Raw genomic sequence first — 18,120 nt, 5'->3', positions numbered from 1 at the left:
TGAAATTGCAGGGAATGGGAAATTCCAAAAATGACTTCAAATTCAACAATTGCCTATTTCTATTATTTTCTAGGCCTATTATTATTAGCATATCCAGTGCTTGCAAGTTGCCATGTTGCTCTAAGCGCACACTGCATTTAAAAGATTTTTTTTTGTATTATCAACTCTTTCACGGTTTTTTTTAGCACACGAAAACTATCCCACTGGAGAATAAAACAAATTAGTGAAAAGATTGCATATGCTGTACAAAACTTCTTTTAAAGAATAAGGATTGAAAAATTAGTGTGTCAATATATTTTAATGTAAAGAAACTACTTGTATTCTGTACGTCAAGAATATACCAATTTGCTAAACCAACCAACTGCCCATTTTGATTTGTTGATTATTTGTTCTTGTCCAGAATATGAATAAAATATTTTTAATAAAAGAACAAGTTATTCGTTGTTTAACTCGTGTTAAAAAATTTAAAATTAATAAAAAGCTTACAATCGGCGAAAAGCACCATAAAAGTCGGTTGGTAGATGTGTCTATTCTAACAGCTTTTCATGACTTAAGCAATGAAAAAAAAATCACTATTAAATTTCGATATAGAAAGATTTATTCGATCCAGTTTGATGTGTGCTACGTTTTTCCATTTCGACTGGTGCCGCACAACATGACGGCCGTCAAAGATTCGTCGCGTCGACGTTCGGCAATTTCTAACGTCATAAGCATCTCTATGTGACATACACACGTCACAGATATCATTAGATACAGCAACAGCCGGACGGTGGTATACCACTAGTCTTAGGGTAAGATAACAAATAAATCGAACAAGGTACAGAAAAAGAAAAAGTGAGCAATATACTTTTTTATTTATTTTTTTAACGGATAGTTTATATGTGAATTTAAAGACGAAAGTCAATAAAAAGCTAATTTAGATACACATGCATGCTTCAGGTTCTTAATTGTGGGGTGTCATTAAAATTTTAGATCTCTTTTGTATGTTTATTTACACTTGTCTCTAAGGTGACAACTTATGTTAAGATGTATTAAACATTTATATATGTTTATCAAATATTTACTTTTATGATATTTGATCATAAATGTATGATGTTTAACATACAAATAAAACTGTTCGTGCATACCGCTTTCAAGTAAAGAATAAGGACACATAGGTATTATTTCAGAGAAAACGGTTCATTCATTTAATTTGAATAGAACTATTGTTTGATATCAACAATGACTTTTTTTGTTAATAAATTGCATTATTCATATATTTTATTTTATCGAATGACTCATCTTCTTCAATTTAAACAACAGAACAAAAGCCTGAAAGGATAGTCAGTGAAACTTGCAATTTATATTTAATCCGCAATGCACTTGAACTGATACAGAGATTACTGACTATTTTGATGGGTTCCCTTGGTTTTGGACATAATTTAGGTCCCAATGTATTGTCATATTTTCTCCTTCGCTAAAGCTGACCCTCACATACTAAACAATAAAATATATAAAGATATACAGGATTATTTCGAATTGAAACATTGAAATATTCTTATAATTCTTCAACATTTATTGAAGTAGTGAAACTAGGGTTTGTCCTCACGAAAATGATTACGAGTCTATTATAAGCCGATAAACGAGTTTTTGCTGAAGACAGATCAGCATAACTCTACTCTTGTCCTTGTTACGACATGAAATACTTGCCACTTGTCAATCAATTATTTATTGAAGTCTTCATATTTACCTCTAGAAGTTTATAGATCAGTTTTTGTGTTGAATTGCTATTTTATTGACGTATGAACAACATATCCTTTTATTCACATCAAATATTCATATGCATTAAATATAATATAATTGATTTTTATTTTCAATTATTATTTACCAATTGTTATGTGAAATTTCTAAAGCTAAATGAAAGTTTCCTGTTTGACAATTATATTGATCCCGTCTACTTTTTACTCAAATTATCAATTAACTAGATTGATCCGTGAACTGCGGAATATAGTGTAATTTCCATAAACTGTAAAACATTTCCTTTTATGCGCTTTGATAACGCGGCTAATTAGTAATACAGGTTTTTGCTTTACGACATTTTTACTGGTAGTTTATGTCTTGAAGAATCAATGAATCCGACTACAGTCAAAAAAGGATGTGAATTATTTTGATTATCTCTGATGTCATTTCATGTTGTTAGTTATATTAAATTAATTCACGGTAATTCATTATTGTTTCCTGAATAAGTATAGCGTCTTTTGGAAAATCATTTTGATGGGTTATATCCTAAAAGACATAAAACTCCTGCTGGGACAGCAAATTGTCCTTAATAATGGTATACGTATAATGTGAAAAGGAATGAGCTTTGCGACAAAATCTGTTATAATGCCTGGCCTCAAAATACCCTCAGCCATACTCCATTATGTCTTTATTTTATTGACTGTTGTTCCATTAAAATCCAGTGGCAAACATTACATGCTTACAGTGGCGGATCCAGAAATTTTCATAAGTGGGGGCCCACTGACTGACCTAAGAGGGGTCACGCTTCAGTGATTCCCTATATAAGCAACCATTTTTTTTCCCAAAAAGGGATGGGCCGGGCCCGATGCCCCCTAAATCCGCCTCTGGCTTATCGGGATAAGATTAATTTAACTACCAATGCAACAAGTGTTTCTGTAAAGTGTGTCAAACGGATTATGGACTTAAACATCGAATACCAGTGAACAAATAAAGATGTGATGGATCAGAATAAATGGGTTTTTTTGCAACAGGCCACCTATGGACTCCAAAAAGGGGTTATTGCATAGGTCTCTTCTCTTGCAGAGAGCTGTGTACGTCTTAGGTAGAGAAATAGGATAAGACATCCACATTTAAACAAGACACGATTGCGTCTTCATACATCCAGCACAGTCACGTTATTTATTATTGCATCTTTACAAAAGTTCGACACTATTTAGTATTTTTTTACTAATCCCGTTGTCTGTCGCATGTTTAATAACATGTATATTTATCAGTTTATATAAATTTGATTACAATATAGATACCTTTATGATATGATCTACAATTATTCGGTTGTTTATATAACCTTTAAGACGGTGGTTTCTTCTTTGGTGTATTTTTTAAATCATCTTAACCGACGTCCTATAACAATAGCTTTTATTAAAACATTCACATCAGGATTGTCAGTATAGATTAATATCATGTAGATTTTATTGGGATATGTTTAAAAATTACATAGTCTTTCACAAGTTTTAATTTTATTTCTTAACCCTTTTGAATGGTAGGAGTGCATAGGTTATAACCATTACAATTAATTATAAACAATTTGTTTTTCTCACGGTTGCCAAATATATATACGATGGAATACATGTAGATCAGTTTTAGATATTGACATTGGAACTCATTTTAGTCCCTTTGTCTGAATCCATATATAGAACTAACTTCAAAACTAGTGTTAGAGTTTACATGTATAAGGTTAACCAAACATGCAAACATGTCTGGACTACATAATAATTATCAACAAAAAAGTATTGAAACTTTATGGTAAAACCATATTTCTTTCAAGACTTTTATAAGTTAATATACGTAACAAAAGTCGGAAATTGAGAGTGTCCAAACAAGAGAAATCTAAAATGGCACATGAGTGACTGACAAGTCTGGTTTATAATGGATAAATAGAACAAATATATAACAACAGAGTCAATGCCAAGACCTAACTGTTGCATGATGAAAACAATCAAACGGGAAACAAATATGTCGGACAACAACCGAAGACACCTACTGGATGCCATGATTCTGGTGTTGGACAGGCACATAAAAAAACGGTTAATTCAATCACAAAATCTAGACTCAACTAAATGATGTATCCAAAATGTAACTGCACAGGCAAAAATGCCACACATGAGCACATGTGAATGGCACATGTGTGGAAAACGCATGTGATACACATGATTCGCGCATGTTATCATGCATGCGTGTGATACATTTGAGACGCATGCGTTTCAAGGTACATGCGTGACACATGTGTGGTATTTTTGCGCTAGTAGTATACCTATTTCAAAATGGACCAATTTAATAACTTTTCCTTTTCTCTGATCCAGCTTTAATTAAGTTTTTTGTGAGTGGTTACGGTTACCTATTAATCAAACTGACGGTAACATTAAACACCATAAACAAATGTTTTAAAATCCTTGAATTAAGTTCTAGCCGTGGCAGCATTCGATAAAGAACACCGGTATCCAAAACGACTACAACCGTATATCAATGCGTTAAGTGGGGGGATAATATGAGGCAATACAAGTCTAAAATCAATTTAAATGTCAGACAATATTCTTACCAAAAGTGAAACAGACTACTAGTTGATCAATCGTTGCTTGCTTTTAAAACAACTAGTAAAAAAGAAACATGCGCATTTACCCTGATAACAGTTTACAGTAATTAAAATAAGTTTAGTAATGTATGATTTGTCGTCCTGGATGTAGGAAGTAAAAGTTTGACTGGCACTGGGAAATAAGTATAGGTGCAAAGTATTTGTCTTGCAACAGCGGGCAACTTGAAGATATTTCAGAAAGTTGTAAGACTTTAGCTTACAACACGCACTCTCCTTACGCACAACATCTTATTTGACGTTTCCTCCCTTTAAACCTGACGTGTCTGCCTATAGCAAGGGTTTTACTTACCGGAGCAAGTCCTGTAAAGGTAGCACTCCACAGTTAGAAAATAAAATTAAAAATGAGCCACAAAATGTTTTATCATCTCCTATTCCTGGATTTCTAATACATTAACCTAACTGTTTGTGTTGTACATGTGTATATGTATGTAATCAGTATCTTCCATAGATTTGATTTTCAAAAGTTAAAAGGGTGAACATTAATTCCTTTTATGTGTATCCATGGCAACATTCTGCATTTATTTCCCATAAAATATTGCAAAAAGGAGGGTGAACATGTCACATTTTCCCCTAAAATTTGGATCAAACTAGAATTTCAATGCCTTTGAGTGATACCTTTTTAGAAACTGTTTTCCTAAATCTTCCTAATGATCAAATAAAAAATGGGTGTCTTTCGCCTCATTTTTTCGTAAAATCCAATCACAAAGTTCGTGCGATAAAAAGTTGGAAAAAAACATTACAATAATTGCCGGACCAATGTATGGTAGGGACATGCAAATACGGACTGTCATACAGAAAACAGCCTATATTACATACATAACATAACCTTGATGTTCATATAAACCCAATACAAAGGCTATTTTAATACTCAGCTATCCAAAAATGAATTTTATTGCACACTAGCTCTCATATTTGAAAAATCCACAGGGGCCAAAATGCGAAACTACACACCTAACTGTGGAGTGCTACCAAAGACCATATGCTTTGGTCTTAATAGCCGACTATACAGTGGATTTTTCTCATTTTTGAAGGCCGGACAGTTGCCTATAATTGCTTACATCAACTTCATTTAAACTTTGACAGATACTTGAATTATTGGCAATCATATGATCGTATCTCCTTATTTTTGTCGAGCCTGGAACTTTTGTTGCAGAAAGCTCGACATAGGGATAGTGATCCGGCGGCTACGGCTACGGCGGCGGCGGCGGGTGTTAGCTCACTTCTTAAAAGCTTTATATTTTAGAAGGTGGAAGACCTGGATGCTTCATACTTTGTATATAGATGCCTCATGTTACGAAGTTTCCGTCAGTCACATGTCCAATGTCCTTGACCTCATTTTTATTGTTCAGTGACCACTTGAAAAAAAAGTTCAGATTTTTTGTAATGTTGAATTCTCTTATATTATAAGTATAAGGATTACTATATTTGGTATGTGCGTACCTTACACGGTCCTCATGCCCGTCAGACAGTTTTCACTTGACCTCGACCTCATTTCATGGCTCAGTGAACAAGGTTAAGTTTTGGTGGTCAAGTTCATATCTCAGATACTATAAGCAATAGGGCTAGTATATTCGATGTATGGAAGGACTGTAAGGAGTACATGTCCAACTGGCAGGTGTCATCTGACCTTGACCTCATTTTCATGGTTCAGTGGTTATAGTTAAGTTTTTGTGTTTTGGTCTGTTTTTCTCATATTTTATGCAATAGGTCTACTATATTTGTTGTATGAAATGATTGTAAGGTGAACATGTCTAGCGGACAGATGTCATATGACCTTGACCTCATTTTCATTGTTCAGTGGTCAAAGTTAAGTTTTTCAGTTTTGGTCTTTTTATCTGATACTCAATGCCATAGGTCAACTATTTCAAGTGTATGGAAATATTTTATGATCTATATATTAGTTGCGCAGGTTTTATTTGACCTTGACCTTATTTTCACGGTTCATTGCTCAGTGTTAAGTTTTTGTGTTTTGGTCTATTTTTCTTAAACTATAAGTATTACGTCAACTATATTTGTTTTATGGAAGCATTGTTAGCTGTACATGTCAGCCTGGCATGGTTCATCTGACCTTGACCTCATTTTCATGGTTCATTGGTCTTTGTTTAGTTATCTTGGTTAATGTAATTTTTATGTACAGTTGTAATAAAGCTTTATTCTGAGGACTTTCAAAATAATATCAATGATTAGTAAAGAAGGCGAGACATTTCAGTGTGTGCACTCTTGTTATATATGTATATACCCCAATATACCATTTTTAAAAGTCATAAAAAACAGACGAGTAGCGAAGCAGCAGTTCACAAATTTATAGTTATTAGATAATCACATATCAGCACAAAAATTGCAGACTATCGCATGTTTTTGAGTGCTTTACAAAATGTGAAGTTTATTTCCTTATCAGCTAATTTCAAAATAACTATGTGACATGCAGCCACAGTTCGGTATAAAAAATCATTCAATTACAGCTTTAATTTAATATTTTACTTTCAGTCTGATTTATTTAAATATTTTGGGAAAGGATTGATATATGTCGAATAAAATTTAAGGAGATCAAAGTGTTACAAATACAGGTAAATTTTGAGGCGCACTTCAAGGGCAAACAATAATTAAATATTGAAATCAATGAGCAAATCCTTTTAACCAAGTTAATAAGCCTTTCATTATAGAAACTTTTAACAGTTGTAAATTGTTCGTTCATTTTTTCATTTAATTTACAGGTGTCAGGCGACTTGAACCTGTGAAATACCTGTATTTATATTGATGCATGACGTCACATTACTGTGGCCTTCCTAGAGACAGCCTGTAGCTTCTCTAGTTACCGTATTAATGGCGGTATGGGAAAATAGATGATCAAATTTTATATTAGGATTAACAAGTAATAGAGTGAGTATATTTTTACCCAATTTATTATTTTGTATTCTTTTTTTTTCATTGATATTTTACTTTAACATTGCTTGCAAGTTCAATTAGAGCAACTCTACTGACCCTTTAAATTGTAATGGTCATTGTCGATAATGCCTTCAACATTTTGAAATATAATCATATAAAATTTTGTCTGATAACTTTAACGAGTCGTTAAGATGGTCTCAGTACACAAAATTTGAATAGGTTGTGACATGTACGATTCCTTGATATAGGACAAGATTAAGATCTTAATTGCATTTGTTGACTAATTAAATGATAAAATCATAGTACTTAGTTGACTATTAAAGAGATATAAGTTTTGTCTTTTTAACCGTTTAACTTCGTGGGAATATAAGAAGTATTGATGGACATATAATCAATTGGTTGATATAGAGGGACGGTCCACTTTTAATATGCCATGTGAAAACTTAAAAACTATGCACAAATATGCAAATTTCAGTTTCCGTGTTCCCATAAGAAAATCTTGGATCCCGCGTTTTACTTATAATTTCTCAATTAAATATTTCATTCAGCATCAATGAGAAGCTATTGTCTACAAATACTCTTGATTTTACATAATTAACAATATTCCTGACGAAAAGTCAATCTAACATTTCGTTGTGCATACTAACAAGAACAGACTGGATTGATTTTGTAACACAGAAAGTTTAAAGAACGGAGTAATTTATTATCCATTATCAAAACTATACCATTTAATCCGGTTCATATTATGTCAAAATACAGAAATCAAGTTGTTTTTAAGTTGCGTGAAATTATATCTAAATTATTCATACACACGTAAAGTATTAAATGAACGAGCTTTCGCAGATTATACATAGAAGTAATTGATAAAGTTGTACTAATTGGAAATTTACAACATACTCAAATTAGCAGTGGTCACGAGAGAAGTAAAGTTAGGTCCCTGGCGACTTTTTTACTGATATTTATCAAATAGATTAATTGCTTATTCACTTATAAAGGTAAGAATACAACCTGGTGAGGGTCTAGGATTTCTATGAAAAAAGAAAACCATTGTCGAACAATTTTTATATGATTTTCAAAGATGCTACTTTAGATGAGGTCATTACCGGAGGTGTCCCTTCCCTTCTTTAAACTTGATGAAGGCACATTTACATTGTGGTAGCTCATTCTGTTCACCAAAGAAGGAGCCTCGGTGTCTAAGTATAGTTCATCTTCAGCGATGACTAATTTATCTACATGCCAAGGTTGTGGGCTGGAATTCCGCTTGATGCAAGGTGCGTTCGATTCCGATCGTATTTGTCTAGGATTGCTATTGATTCTTTATGGACATTCCGGCTTCCTCCGACCAAGCAGGTTATATTACATATTACATATAACCTCCTTGCTCCGACAATACAAACTGATATTGTAATATGTGCTGAAAATTATGGCGTAAACGCCGTCAAGTAATCATTTAGAAAGCAAAGATATGACGGAGATTACATTTTTTTAGTTTTTATATAAACAGTATTGACATGAAAAAATAAATATTCTCTTACCATGTAAGGGGGGATAAAACATAGCAGCTTGGAATCTTCCCATCTCGTCTTTATCCTCTTATTTTTTTTAATTTTCCAGGAAATCACCTAAAGATTCAAACTTAAGAAACGGTTTGTTTCGATTGATTGATTGATTGTTATTTGCTCTACTTCCAGCGGTAAATATTTCATGAATGTTCATAAATAACGTTAATGTGATATGTAGATCGACCGGGATAAAATGGCGAGACCTATGACTGCCTATTGAAAATGAGGCAAATAAAGCCTAGCCTTGCAACAAACAACATTAGAAACCCTCTAACATTTATTGCAATGGTTCTTAGCATGAAGATTGTAGAGACCTGGCTCCCTCTCTCTTTCTGAACGACACATCGGAATTAACCTCCCAAATCTGACTGGTGTATGTGAATTTAGAAAAAGACATTATCATGTTTCGAAAAAGCCGAGACTGGCTAAACACTGGTTAAATGGTATCAAGTTCTGCTATATATATAGGCATCTAAAAGAAATAAAGAACACACAAGCAAGCGAAATCTATGTTTTAAAAGAAGTAACATGATGTTTTATGCAGTTAATAACTACTAGTATATACTTTGATTACTTATCATGTGACATTATAGCTGTTCTGTTACAAGATGTATGACAACTGTGACAAATTGTGTCAGTGACATTTAGAACATATTTTTAAACCACCAGAATAGAACTAATCATCATTGTGTTGGCATTGTTCATGTATCGCATCGTTTGCAAAATATATGACCAATTTTATATTCGAGTCGGACTTTTGTTGCAGAAAGCTCGACATAGGGAAAGCGATCCGGCGGCGGTGTTAGCTCACTTCTTAAAAGCTATATATTTTAGAAGGTGGAATACCTGGATCCTTCATATTTTGTATATAGATGCCTCATGTTACGAAGTTTCCGTCAGTCATATGTCCATTGTCCTTGACCTCATTTTCATGGTTAAGTGACCACTTGAAAAAAGTTCAGATTTTTTGTAATGTTGAATTCTCTCTTACTATAAGTAATAGGATAACTATATTTGGTATGTGCGTACCTTGCAAGGTCCTCATGGTCATCAGACAGTTTTCACTTGACCTCGACCTCATTTCATGGGTCAGTGAACAAGGTTAAGTTTTGGTGGTCAAGTCCATATCTCAGATACTATATGCAATAGGTCTAGTATATTCGGTCTATGGAAGGACTGTAAGGTTTACATGTCCAACTGGCAGGGGTCATCTGACCTTGACCTCATTTTCCTGGTTCAGTTTTTATAGTTAAGTTTTTGTGTTTTGGTCTGTTTTTCTCATACTTTATGCAATCGGTTTACTATATTTGTTGTATTGAATGATTGTAAGTTGTACATGTCTAGCGGGAAGATGTCATCTGACCTTGTCCTCATTTTCATGGTTCAGTGGTCAAAGTTAAGTTTTTGAGTTTTGGTCTTTTTATCTTATACTTTATGTCATAGGTCAACTATATTTAGTGTATGGAAATATTTTATGATCTATATGTCAGTCGTGCAGGTTTTATTTGACCTTGACCTGTTTTTCACGGTTTATTGCTCAGTGTTAAGTTTTTGTGTTTTGGTCTTTTTGTCTTTGACTATTAACAATAGGTCAATTATATTTGCTGTATGGAAGTATTGTTAGCTGTACATGTCTGCCTGGCAAGGTTCATCTGAACTTGACCTCATTTTCATGGTTCATTGATCAATGTTTATTTTTCTTGGTTAATGTTAAGTTTATGTGACATTCATAATAAAGTTTTATATTTAAGAGTATCAACATAATATCAATGATTAGTAAAGAAGACGAGACATTTCAGCGTGTGCACTCTTGGTTTTATTTGTAAAAAGAAATGAATACCCTCTGAGGCTATTAAAGGGGTTTCTGCGTTCAAAAGAGGTGCTTCTTCTAAATTTTTCATTAATCAAATGTTTAAAAAAAAAATAGCTAGCGACCAAACACAACTACTATTACCTAATATTAGAATTGTTTTCTGTTCAAGCAAATTGTTTTTTTTTATTAACATCACACATATAATGTGTGTCCATTGGCAACTGGAACAAAATTAAACTAGAAAAAACAACACAATTGAAATAAGAAAAGCAATATGCAAATGTGAGCGAGAATGAATACAAAACATTCTAATTTCTATTTCAAGTTTTATTACAATAGAATGTTTGCAAAATATTGATTCCAGTTGCCATGGAAACACTAACAGTGACACAATGTTGTATTATCAAAGACAGGAAAAGCCATCTGTATATTGAAATTTAAATCCTTTTGAACACTATCTTTTTGATTTATCATCGTAAATTCCAGAAAATCGAAGGAAATTATTGATTTCTTTAATCCACTGTGACAAATTATAGCTTTGTTGTTATGAATAAACTGTTGATTTTTCAATGCACACGCTCTTTAGTGCAGGTGAATTTTAACCTAGTTGTGATTCTGGTTCTAGAATTAAGCGTTTTATCCCTGTATCTTGAAACACAGCACATTTTGCCTATACCATTCATTAAGCTTGAAAGTATAATGTTTTTATTTTGAGAAGAAACCCCGATTGATAATATGGATTAATCACAAGTTATTTTCCCATCTGACTTGTCACTATCTTATATTTAGATATAGAACAATGACAAAATCGAGAACATTTGTAAAATGCAATAGTGCAATATCTATGGGTTGACATTTGTATAGTGCTCTAGTACAGTGTATGTTAAAATGCTCTTGTGCGTTATCTATGGGATGACATTTGTATAATGCTCTAGTACTTTGTCTGTTAGGTGACATTTGTATAATACTCTAATGCAATGTCTATTTGGTGACCTTTGTATAATGCTGTAGTGCAATGTCTATGGGACGACATTAATGCTCTAGTACAATGTTTATGAGATGAAATTTGTATAATTATACAGTACAACGTCTATGAGATGACATGTGTATTATGCTCTAGTGCAATGTCTATGAGATGAAATTTGTATAATTATATACCAGTAGTACAATGTCTATGAGATGACATGTGTATAATGCTCTAGTGCAATGTCTATGAGATGACGTGTATCATTAATGCTCTAATACAATATGTACAATGTCTATGAGATGACATGTGTATTATGCTCTAGTGCAATGTCTATGAGATGACTTGTATAATTCTCAAGTTCAATGTGTATGAGATGACATGTTTATAATGCTCTAGTATATACGTTGTCTGTTTGATGACATTTGTATAATGCTCTAGAGCAATGTCTTTGGAATGGCATTTGTATAATGCTCTAGTACAATGTATATGAGGGGATATTTGTATAATGCTCTTTTTAATGTCTATGATATGACATGTGTATAATTGTCTAGTACAATGTCAATGGGATGATATTTGTATAATGCTCTAGTGCAATGTTTGTGGGTGATATTTGTATAATGTTCTAGTGCAATGTGTGTAGTTACCGATTCTGGAATATCATCTTTTCTTCGGCGTAAAAAAATGAATCTACTTTTTGTTTGGAGAAAGGGTGAAACGAACCATATTTAAAGTCGAATTTGTCACATAAATAGCCTCTCTACACATATCCATCTAAAAAAAAAATGTAGCTTTCAGAGGCGGATTTAGGGGGGAGGGGGCCCGGGCCCCCCTTTTTGGGAAAAAAAATTGGTTGCTTATATAGGGAATCACTGAAGCATTACTGAAGCGGGTCCCCTCTTAGAGCAGTCAGTGGGCCCCCACTTATGAAAATTTCTAGATCCGCCACTGCCTTTGAAAATGATTTATAAGATTTTAACGGACGCTGTCCTTGGTACTATATAATCAATTGCATGATTTTTGTTTGTTTCATGTCCAGTGGTGAATATTTCATACATATCCATAATCGGCTGGGATACCAGATTAAGTGCACGAGTATGACTGAGAAGTTGACATTACATCTGCTGATAAAACAGTCCATAATCAGTAGATTATTTCAATCTACTTCAGATTTTTAAAGTGCCATATCAAAGTAAAATAATGTCATGGTTAAGTTTTTTTGTTACTTTACGACCTTTCAGAAACGTTAACAATGATACTGATTTTTAAAAATCTAAGCTAATTTTAGATTTCATATTTAAATAGTTCGTAGATATAAATAGAATTATTGGATGCAACATGCATGATTTCATTGAAAGTTTAAACTGATAAATAAAAATGTCATTTAAATGTTTATGGTCCTTCATAGCAACAACACACATACGGATTTAAAGGCTGCTCTCAATGTAAGTGTCCGCTTTTTGACTTTTATAAAGTAAATTAATACCTACAAATGGGAAATTTAAATATTTATTGATCTGCAAATATTTGATTTTACATAGCAAATATGGAATATGGTTAAAATATACGTATGTAATGAGCTGTTACTTCAAGTAATTAGTTTCATAAAACATTTTGTTGTTTGCAATTCCCTAATATTTTGAAAAATATATTTATTTAGTCCCGTCTATTTAGTATATGAGAATTAAATTCTACTTCGGAATGGAATACAATGTTTGTGTTTAATAGTTACTTTTATTGAACCTATATAATTCCTGCATTATTTTTTTAATATTTGATCAGGCTGACGGTGTATACATACATTTAAATATATATTTGGATGATTTGAAATACTTTTTAGTACAAATAATTTTCTCATTACAAAGTAAAAATTCTGAACAGCTTGATTTTATAAATATGATAAATCGCATCTCTACTTTCAAAGACTTTTCAACCATCAAACGCTTCATTTATAGCATCTACTATCAAATAAATCATACGTGAATTTTAAGTGTTTTATTTCGTTTATTTGTATGGTTTTCATTCTTTTGTTTGGTGAAGGTTTCTAATATATAAAAACATATTTGCTCTACCAGTTTACACAGACCTGAGTCTTCAGTATAGTTTTCAAATATGATTTCCTGTTCAAATCTGTACAGTTTTAGAGCGTTATCGTTTTGGAAAATGAGGATTGTGACTTTTTCCAAATATCATTGTTACAAAATACTGTGCTATTGACCTTTGCATACAGTTTATACGAAATACTCTTTCATAACTTGTATATCTACTTTTTAATTGTGTTGAATATACACAAAGTACTAATTTGTCCACTGGAGTCAATACATATTATACTTTGTCTAGAGAATAAGTTCATTTAGTCTATTATAGAAGATGATCCAACGACAAGAAATCTAAAGTTTGTAAACGCATTGTCCAAGTGTGCTAAACAAGGTGTTAACAGTTCGTTCTGATACAGTAGTCTTTCATATATATGAATCGGGAACCAATTGGTATACCAAAAGTTCATTTAGTGGAAGGGTCATTAGTCAAAAAGTATACTTTACTATACATCCAAGCTTTATTACGGACTATGAAATATGATATGAAAAGATATCTGCAACGTATTAAATAAGATTAACATAACATTTGAGAATGTTTAATGTTTACCGTTTATAAGCTACCCTTTTAAATTTAAAGAAAGGTTCGATTAATTCTCACACTGAATAGAACAGGCGTAAATTTAATTTGATGCTTTGATATTTGGCAAATTACCAAAGATATACTATATTTAAGGCGATTTTAATTCACAATTATATTAAAAGTCTGATGTGTATTTTTCAGATTTTAACCTGAAACAATGATAAATAGCTGAAAGGATCTTAGACGGTAAAAATGAGTGCAAGAAGAAAGAAAAAGGACGAGAAACCGCCCCCTGCTATAGGACCAGGCAGTAAGATCATTTCCTTACCCGATCCTTTGAAGAAGCATGTGAAACGAGTAGGAGATACTAAGAAAGTCCATCTTAAATTTGGAAACTGTAACTACAAGTCATTGCCAATAGAAATTTATAACAATGAAGAACTAAGTCAGCTGACAGTACGCTTTACAGCAGAAAATAATCGCATGAAGAGATTACCGAAGGCAGTTTCAGCGCTCGAAAACCTAGAATACATAGACATTGAAAATAATGCGTTGACTGCTTTTCCGGGCTCCGTAGCCAAATTGAAGAAATTACAAATCTTAAAAATTGAAAATAATGACATCAAGAAGTTGCCACCATCGATACATAAAGCCACAGGACTTAATAAACTATTTGCATCTAACAATAGAATCAGAGCTCTACCAAAAAGTATCGGCAAGTCACCGGCTACATACGTGGATGTTTCTGGTAATCTTATTAAATCGTTCAAAAAGGGTGTGTATGAAATGACGGCAGAGATCAATCTATCGGACAACAGACTGACGGAAATGCCACCAGCAACCGTGAAGAAACCGAATATCCAAAAAATGATTCTCTCTAATAATGGAATATCTTACATACCAGAAAACATTGACAAACTTCAGAGGCTGACTTGGCTTGATTTGTCAAACAATGCTCTTCAAGAGCTACCAGCACAATTAGGTGGCATCAAATTCCTACATTTTTTGGATTTGAGCAATAACAATATTAAAAATCTACCAGAAGAGATTTGTAACTTAGGATATGCTCTAGACACTCTAAATATTGGGAACAACGAGATACCATTACTGCCACATGACATGGCTAAACTGAAAAAGTTGCGCGTGTTTCATGCACAAAACAACCAGGTTGAGTACTTACCCGAGGGTATCCGAGAGTTACCGTGTCTAAACATTTTAGACGTATCACATAACAATTTAAATTCGATGAAATTTGCTGTTTATTTAAAACAGCTTGAATCTTTGAACATTTCTAAGAACCAAGTTGAAGTGATTCCGGTTGAAATCGATCATATGAAATCTTTGGTAGCGCTGGATATCTCTTGGAATAAAATCAGAGAACTTCCAGATTCTGTAGGGAATGTGAAGACAATGAAATCTTTAAATGTTGCCGGTAATAAACTTCTTATGTTGCCTGAAACTCTAGGACAAGAACAGGTTCTCACTTTCTTGGATATATCCAACAACAAACTTACAGCCATCCCGCACGATCTGCGCAAACTTAGAAACCTTGAAACGTTTAACCTAAATAACAACGAGGTCGCTGCGATACCAAGATCAATTGACTTTCTATATCAACTACGTTCATTGAATGCTGCAAGCAATGGTATAACAGAGTTGAATGTACCTAAAACATTGACATCTTTGAACTTGTCAGATAACCCATTGACAATAAATCCATCAGATCTACGATCGGCATTAGTTGTCATTGGCGACAAGGATCATTTACGTAACATTACATCCCTTACGTTATGCAAATTAGGTATGGAAGAAATCCCACCAGCGGTATTTAACATGAGGTGCTTGAAACATTTGGACGTTTCAGAAAACTCAATCAGGAGTATCACGGATGTATGCAAGCTTAAATCTTTAGAATCGGTAAATGCAAACCAAAACGAGCTAACAGCTGTACCTTCAAAGATTGGAACCATGATCAAGCTGGAAAAACTAACTGTATCAAATAATGGTATTACGGAATTCCCGCCTTCTGTTGTAAAACTCGTGTCGTTGAATCATTTAGACATGTCTTTCAACAAGATGAGCATACTACCGGATAATTTTGGCGATATGAACAAATTGATTTTGCTTGATTTATCAAACAATGAGTTGGTGAACTTCCCAAAAGACCAAATTGATGTGTTTGCGTCACTGTTAAGACTCAATGTTTCAAAGAATCACATAGATGTTATGCCCATTGAGTTTCCGTACCTGTACCGACTAAAAGCACTTGAAGTTGGATGTAACGATTTGAAATCATTACCAAGTGATCTGGATAAAATGAAAAATCTTGAACTTTTAGACATTTCGGACAACATTATCGAAGTTTTACCAGAGAGAATATGCAAGATGCCAGCACTTAAGAAACTGGACTGCTCGGACAATAAGATAACCAAAGGATTTCCAAAAGCGTGGGAAAATATGCGTCAGAAAGTCACCATCACATATGATAACCAGTCATCGTTCAAATCTCGGGAAGCAAGAGAAAGACCATCGGATAAGGAAGCAGAAACACAGGTGAGCCCGAAAGCAAAGAAGAAAGGTCTTGGAAAAAAGAAAGTCAGTCCTGTAGGTACTCCACCTATAAGAGTGAAATCCAAAAGCATGAAGTCAGCACCTCCTTAAAGTCACAAGCGTCCATTCAAAGATGTTTGAAGAGTGTCAATATATTGGACCTTTCTTAGACATTAAGAAGTGGTTGGTCGAATATATAGTTATGGAAAGCATGCTGTCTTCAGCGAGAAGAACGTTCGACTTGCATGAATACAATGCCCTGACATTAGTGATTGTATCGACCGTAGTTTGATAACTACAAAGTGCTAGCCGGACTGTCTAATAGATACATGTATACTCGTTCACTTTTAGTTTGCAATAGTTAACTGCAATAGAATTCATATAAGTATACATTTATGCTTGATATTACAGTTAAGTTTTAGATATTTGAAGAATGAGAGGAATTTATACTCATCTTTTTAGTCTTAAGTAGTTATGTTGTGACTGCCACCAAAACGTGTTTGGTGGGATGTAGTACTAAAACATTGAATTACTGAAGAATATTTAATGCCATGATTGGCAACCTTTGTAGTCTAGTCGGTGCTTTTTTCATGATCATGTTTTAACTGTTCATTTTATTCATTTCAATTTATTTGAAGTTCTAAAGATTTTTTTTTTTTAAATAGGCAAAATTCACGAAGTAGAGATAACAATCACATTTGAAAACGTCGAAAAAAGAAAATCACCTTTCCTTTTTAGCCACAGCCACACTGCTGCATCATTTGAAATTTTCTAAAATAAGACACATCAACGGATTGTCGGTGCCATCAAAGACAACATTTCGTCTATTTTCTATTCGGCATTTGGTCATCTCCTGTCTCTAGAGACGTTTTATAATAACTTTGTGTTTAATCAATTGAAAAAATCATCAAACATGAACAAAATATGATATATTGTTAGGCCTAGTTACCCAAAGATTATTGTTATTTAATAGGCTTTTTCTGTGATACAGAAGTCTTGTAACTGGCTTCTGCTTTATTGCATTTATATTGTTATATTTTTATTACATTAAAATGATTTTTCTTCTGAGACTTCTATAATTTAACAGCAGTAGACACATTACAATATATATTTTATTTGTGGATTTACAAAAGTTTACTCGATACCATGGATCGTTAAAAGAGGGATAACTAGTACTATTATAATATTTTTGATCTATAAAGTCAAATGAGGTTATTTCCCTTCTGATATACTTTGACACAACCTTTAAAATTCATTGCTTTATATTATATTTTACCGACGAAAAGACCCCAAAATACATGAGTCCTTTTTACATTACAACCGTACCAGAAATTGAGAATGGAAATGGGGAATATGT

At 33.2% G+C, this 18,120-nt stretch overlaps 1 protein-coding gene across 3 annotated transcripts; it reads left to right on the top strand.

The window, feature by feature from the left end:
• Positions 1 to 721: 721 nt before the first annotated feature.
• On the top strand, positions 722 to 17,831 carry LOC134712485 (leucine-rich repeat protein lrrA-like). Of its 3 annotated transcripts, none has more exons than XM_063574078.1 (3): positions 722 to 834; positions 7,084 to 7,249; positions 14,415 to 17,831. In XM_063574078.1, the coding sequence occupies exon 3, from the start codon at positions 14,466 to 14,468 to the stop codon at positions 16,872 to 16,874; it is 2,409 nt and encodes an 802-aa protein (XP_063430148.1). In that variant the 5' UTR covers positions 722 to 834; positions 7,084 to 7,249; positions 14,415 to 14,465; the 3' UTR covers positions 16,875 to 17,831. The 3 variants fall into 3 exon arrangements, with proteins under 3 accessions (XP_063430148.1, XP_063430149.1, XP_063430150.1); XM_063574079.1 differs by having other exon boundaries at positions 743 to 791; XM_063574080.1 differs by lacking the exons at positions 722 to 834; positions 7,084 to 7,249 and adding an exon at positions 12,927 to 13,039.
• The last annotated feature ends 289 nt before the right edge of the window (positions 17,832 to 18,120 follow it).

This window comes from Mytilus trossulus, chromosome 3 (assembly GCF_036588685.1).
Source record: "Mytilus trossulus isolate FHL-02 chromosome 3, PNRI_Mtr1.1.1.hap1, whole genome shotgun sequence".
Classification (NCBI taxonomy): Eukaryota; Metazoa; Mollusca; class Bivalvia; order Mytilida; family Mytilidae; genus Mytilus; species Mytilus trossulus.
Note: the sequence above shows the minus strand (reverse complement) of the source record. Positions and strands in the feature narration are given on the sequence as shown.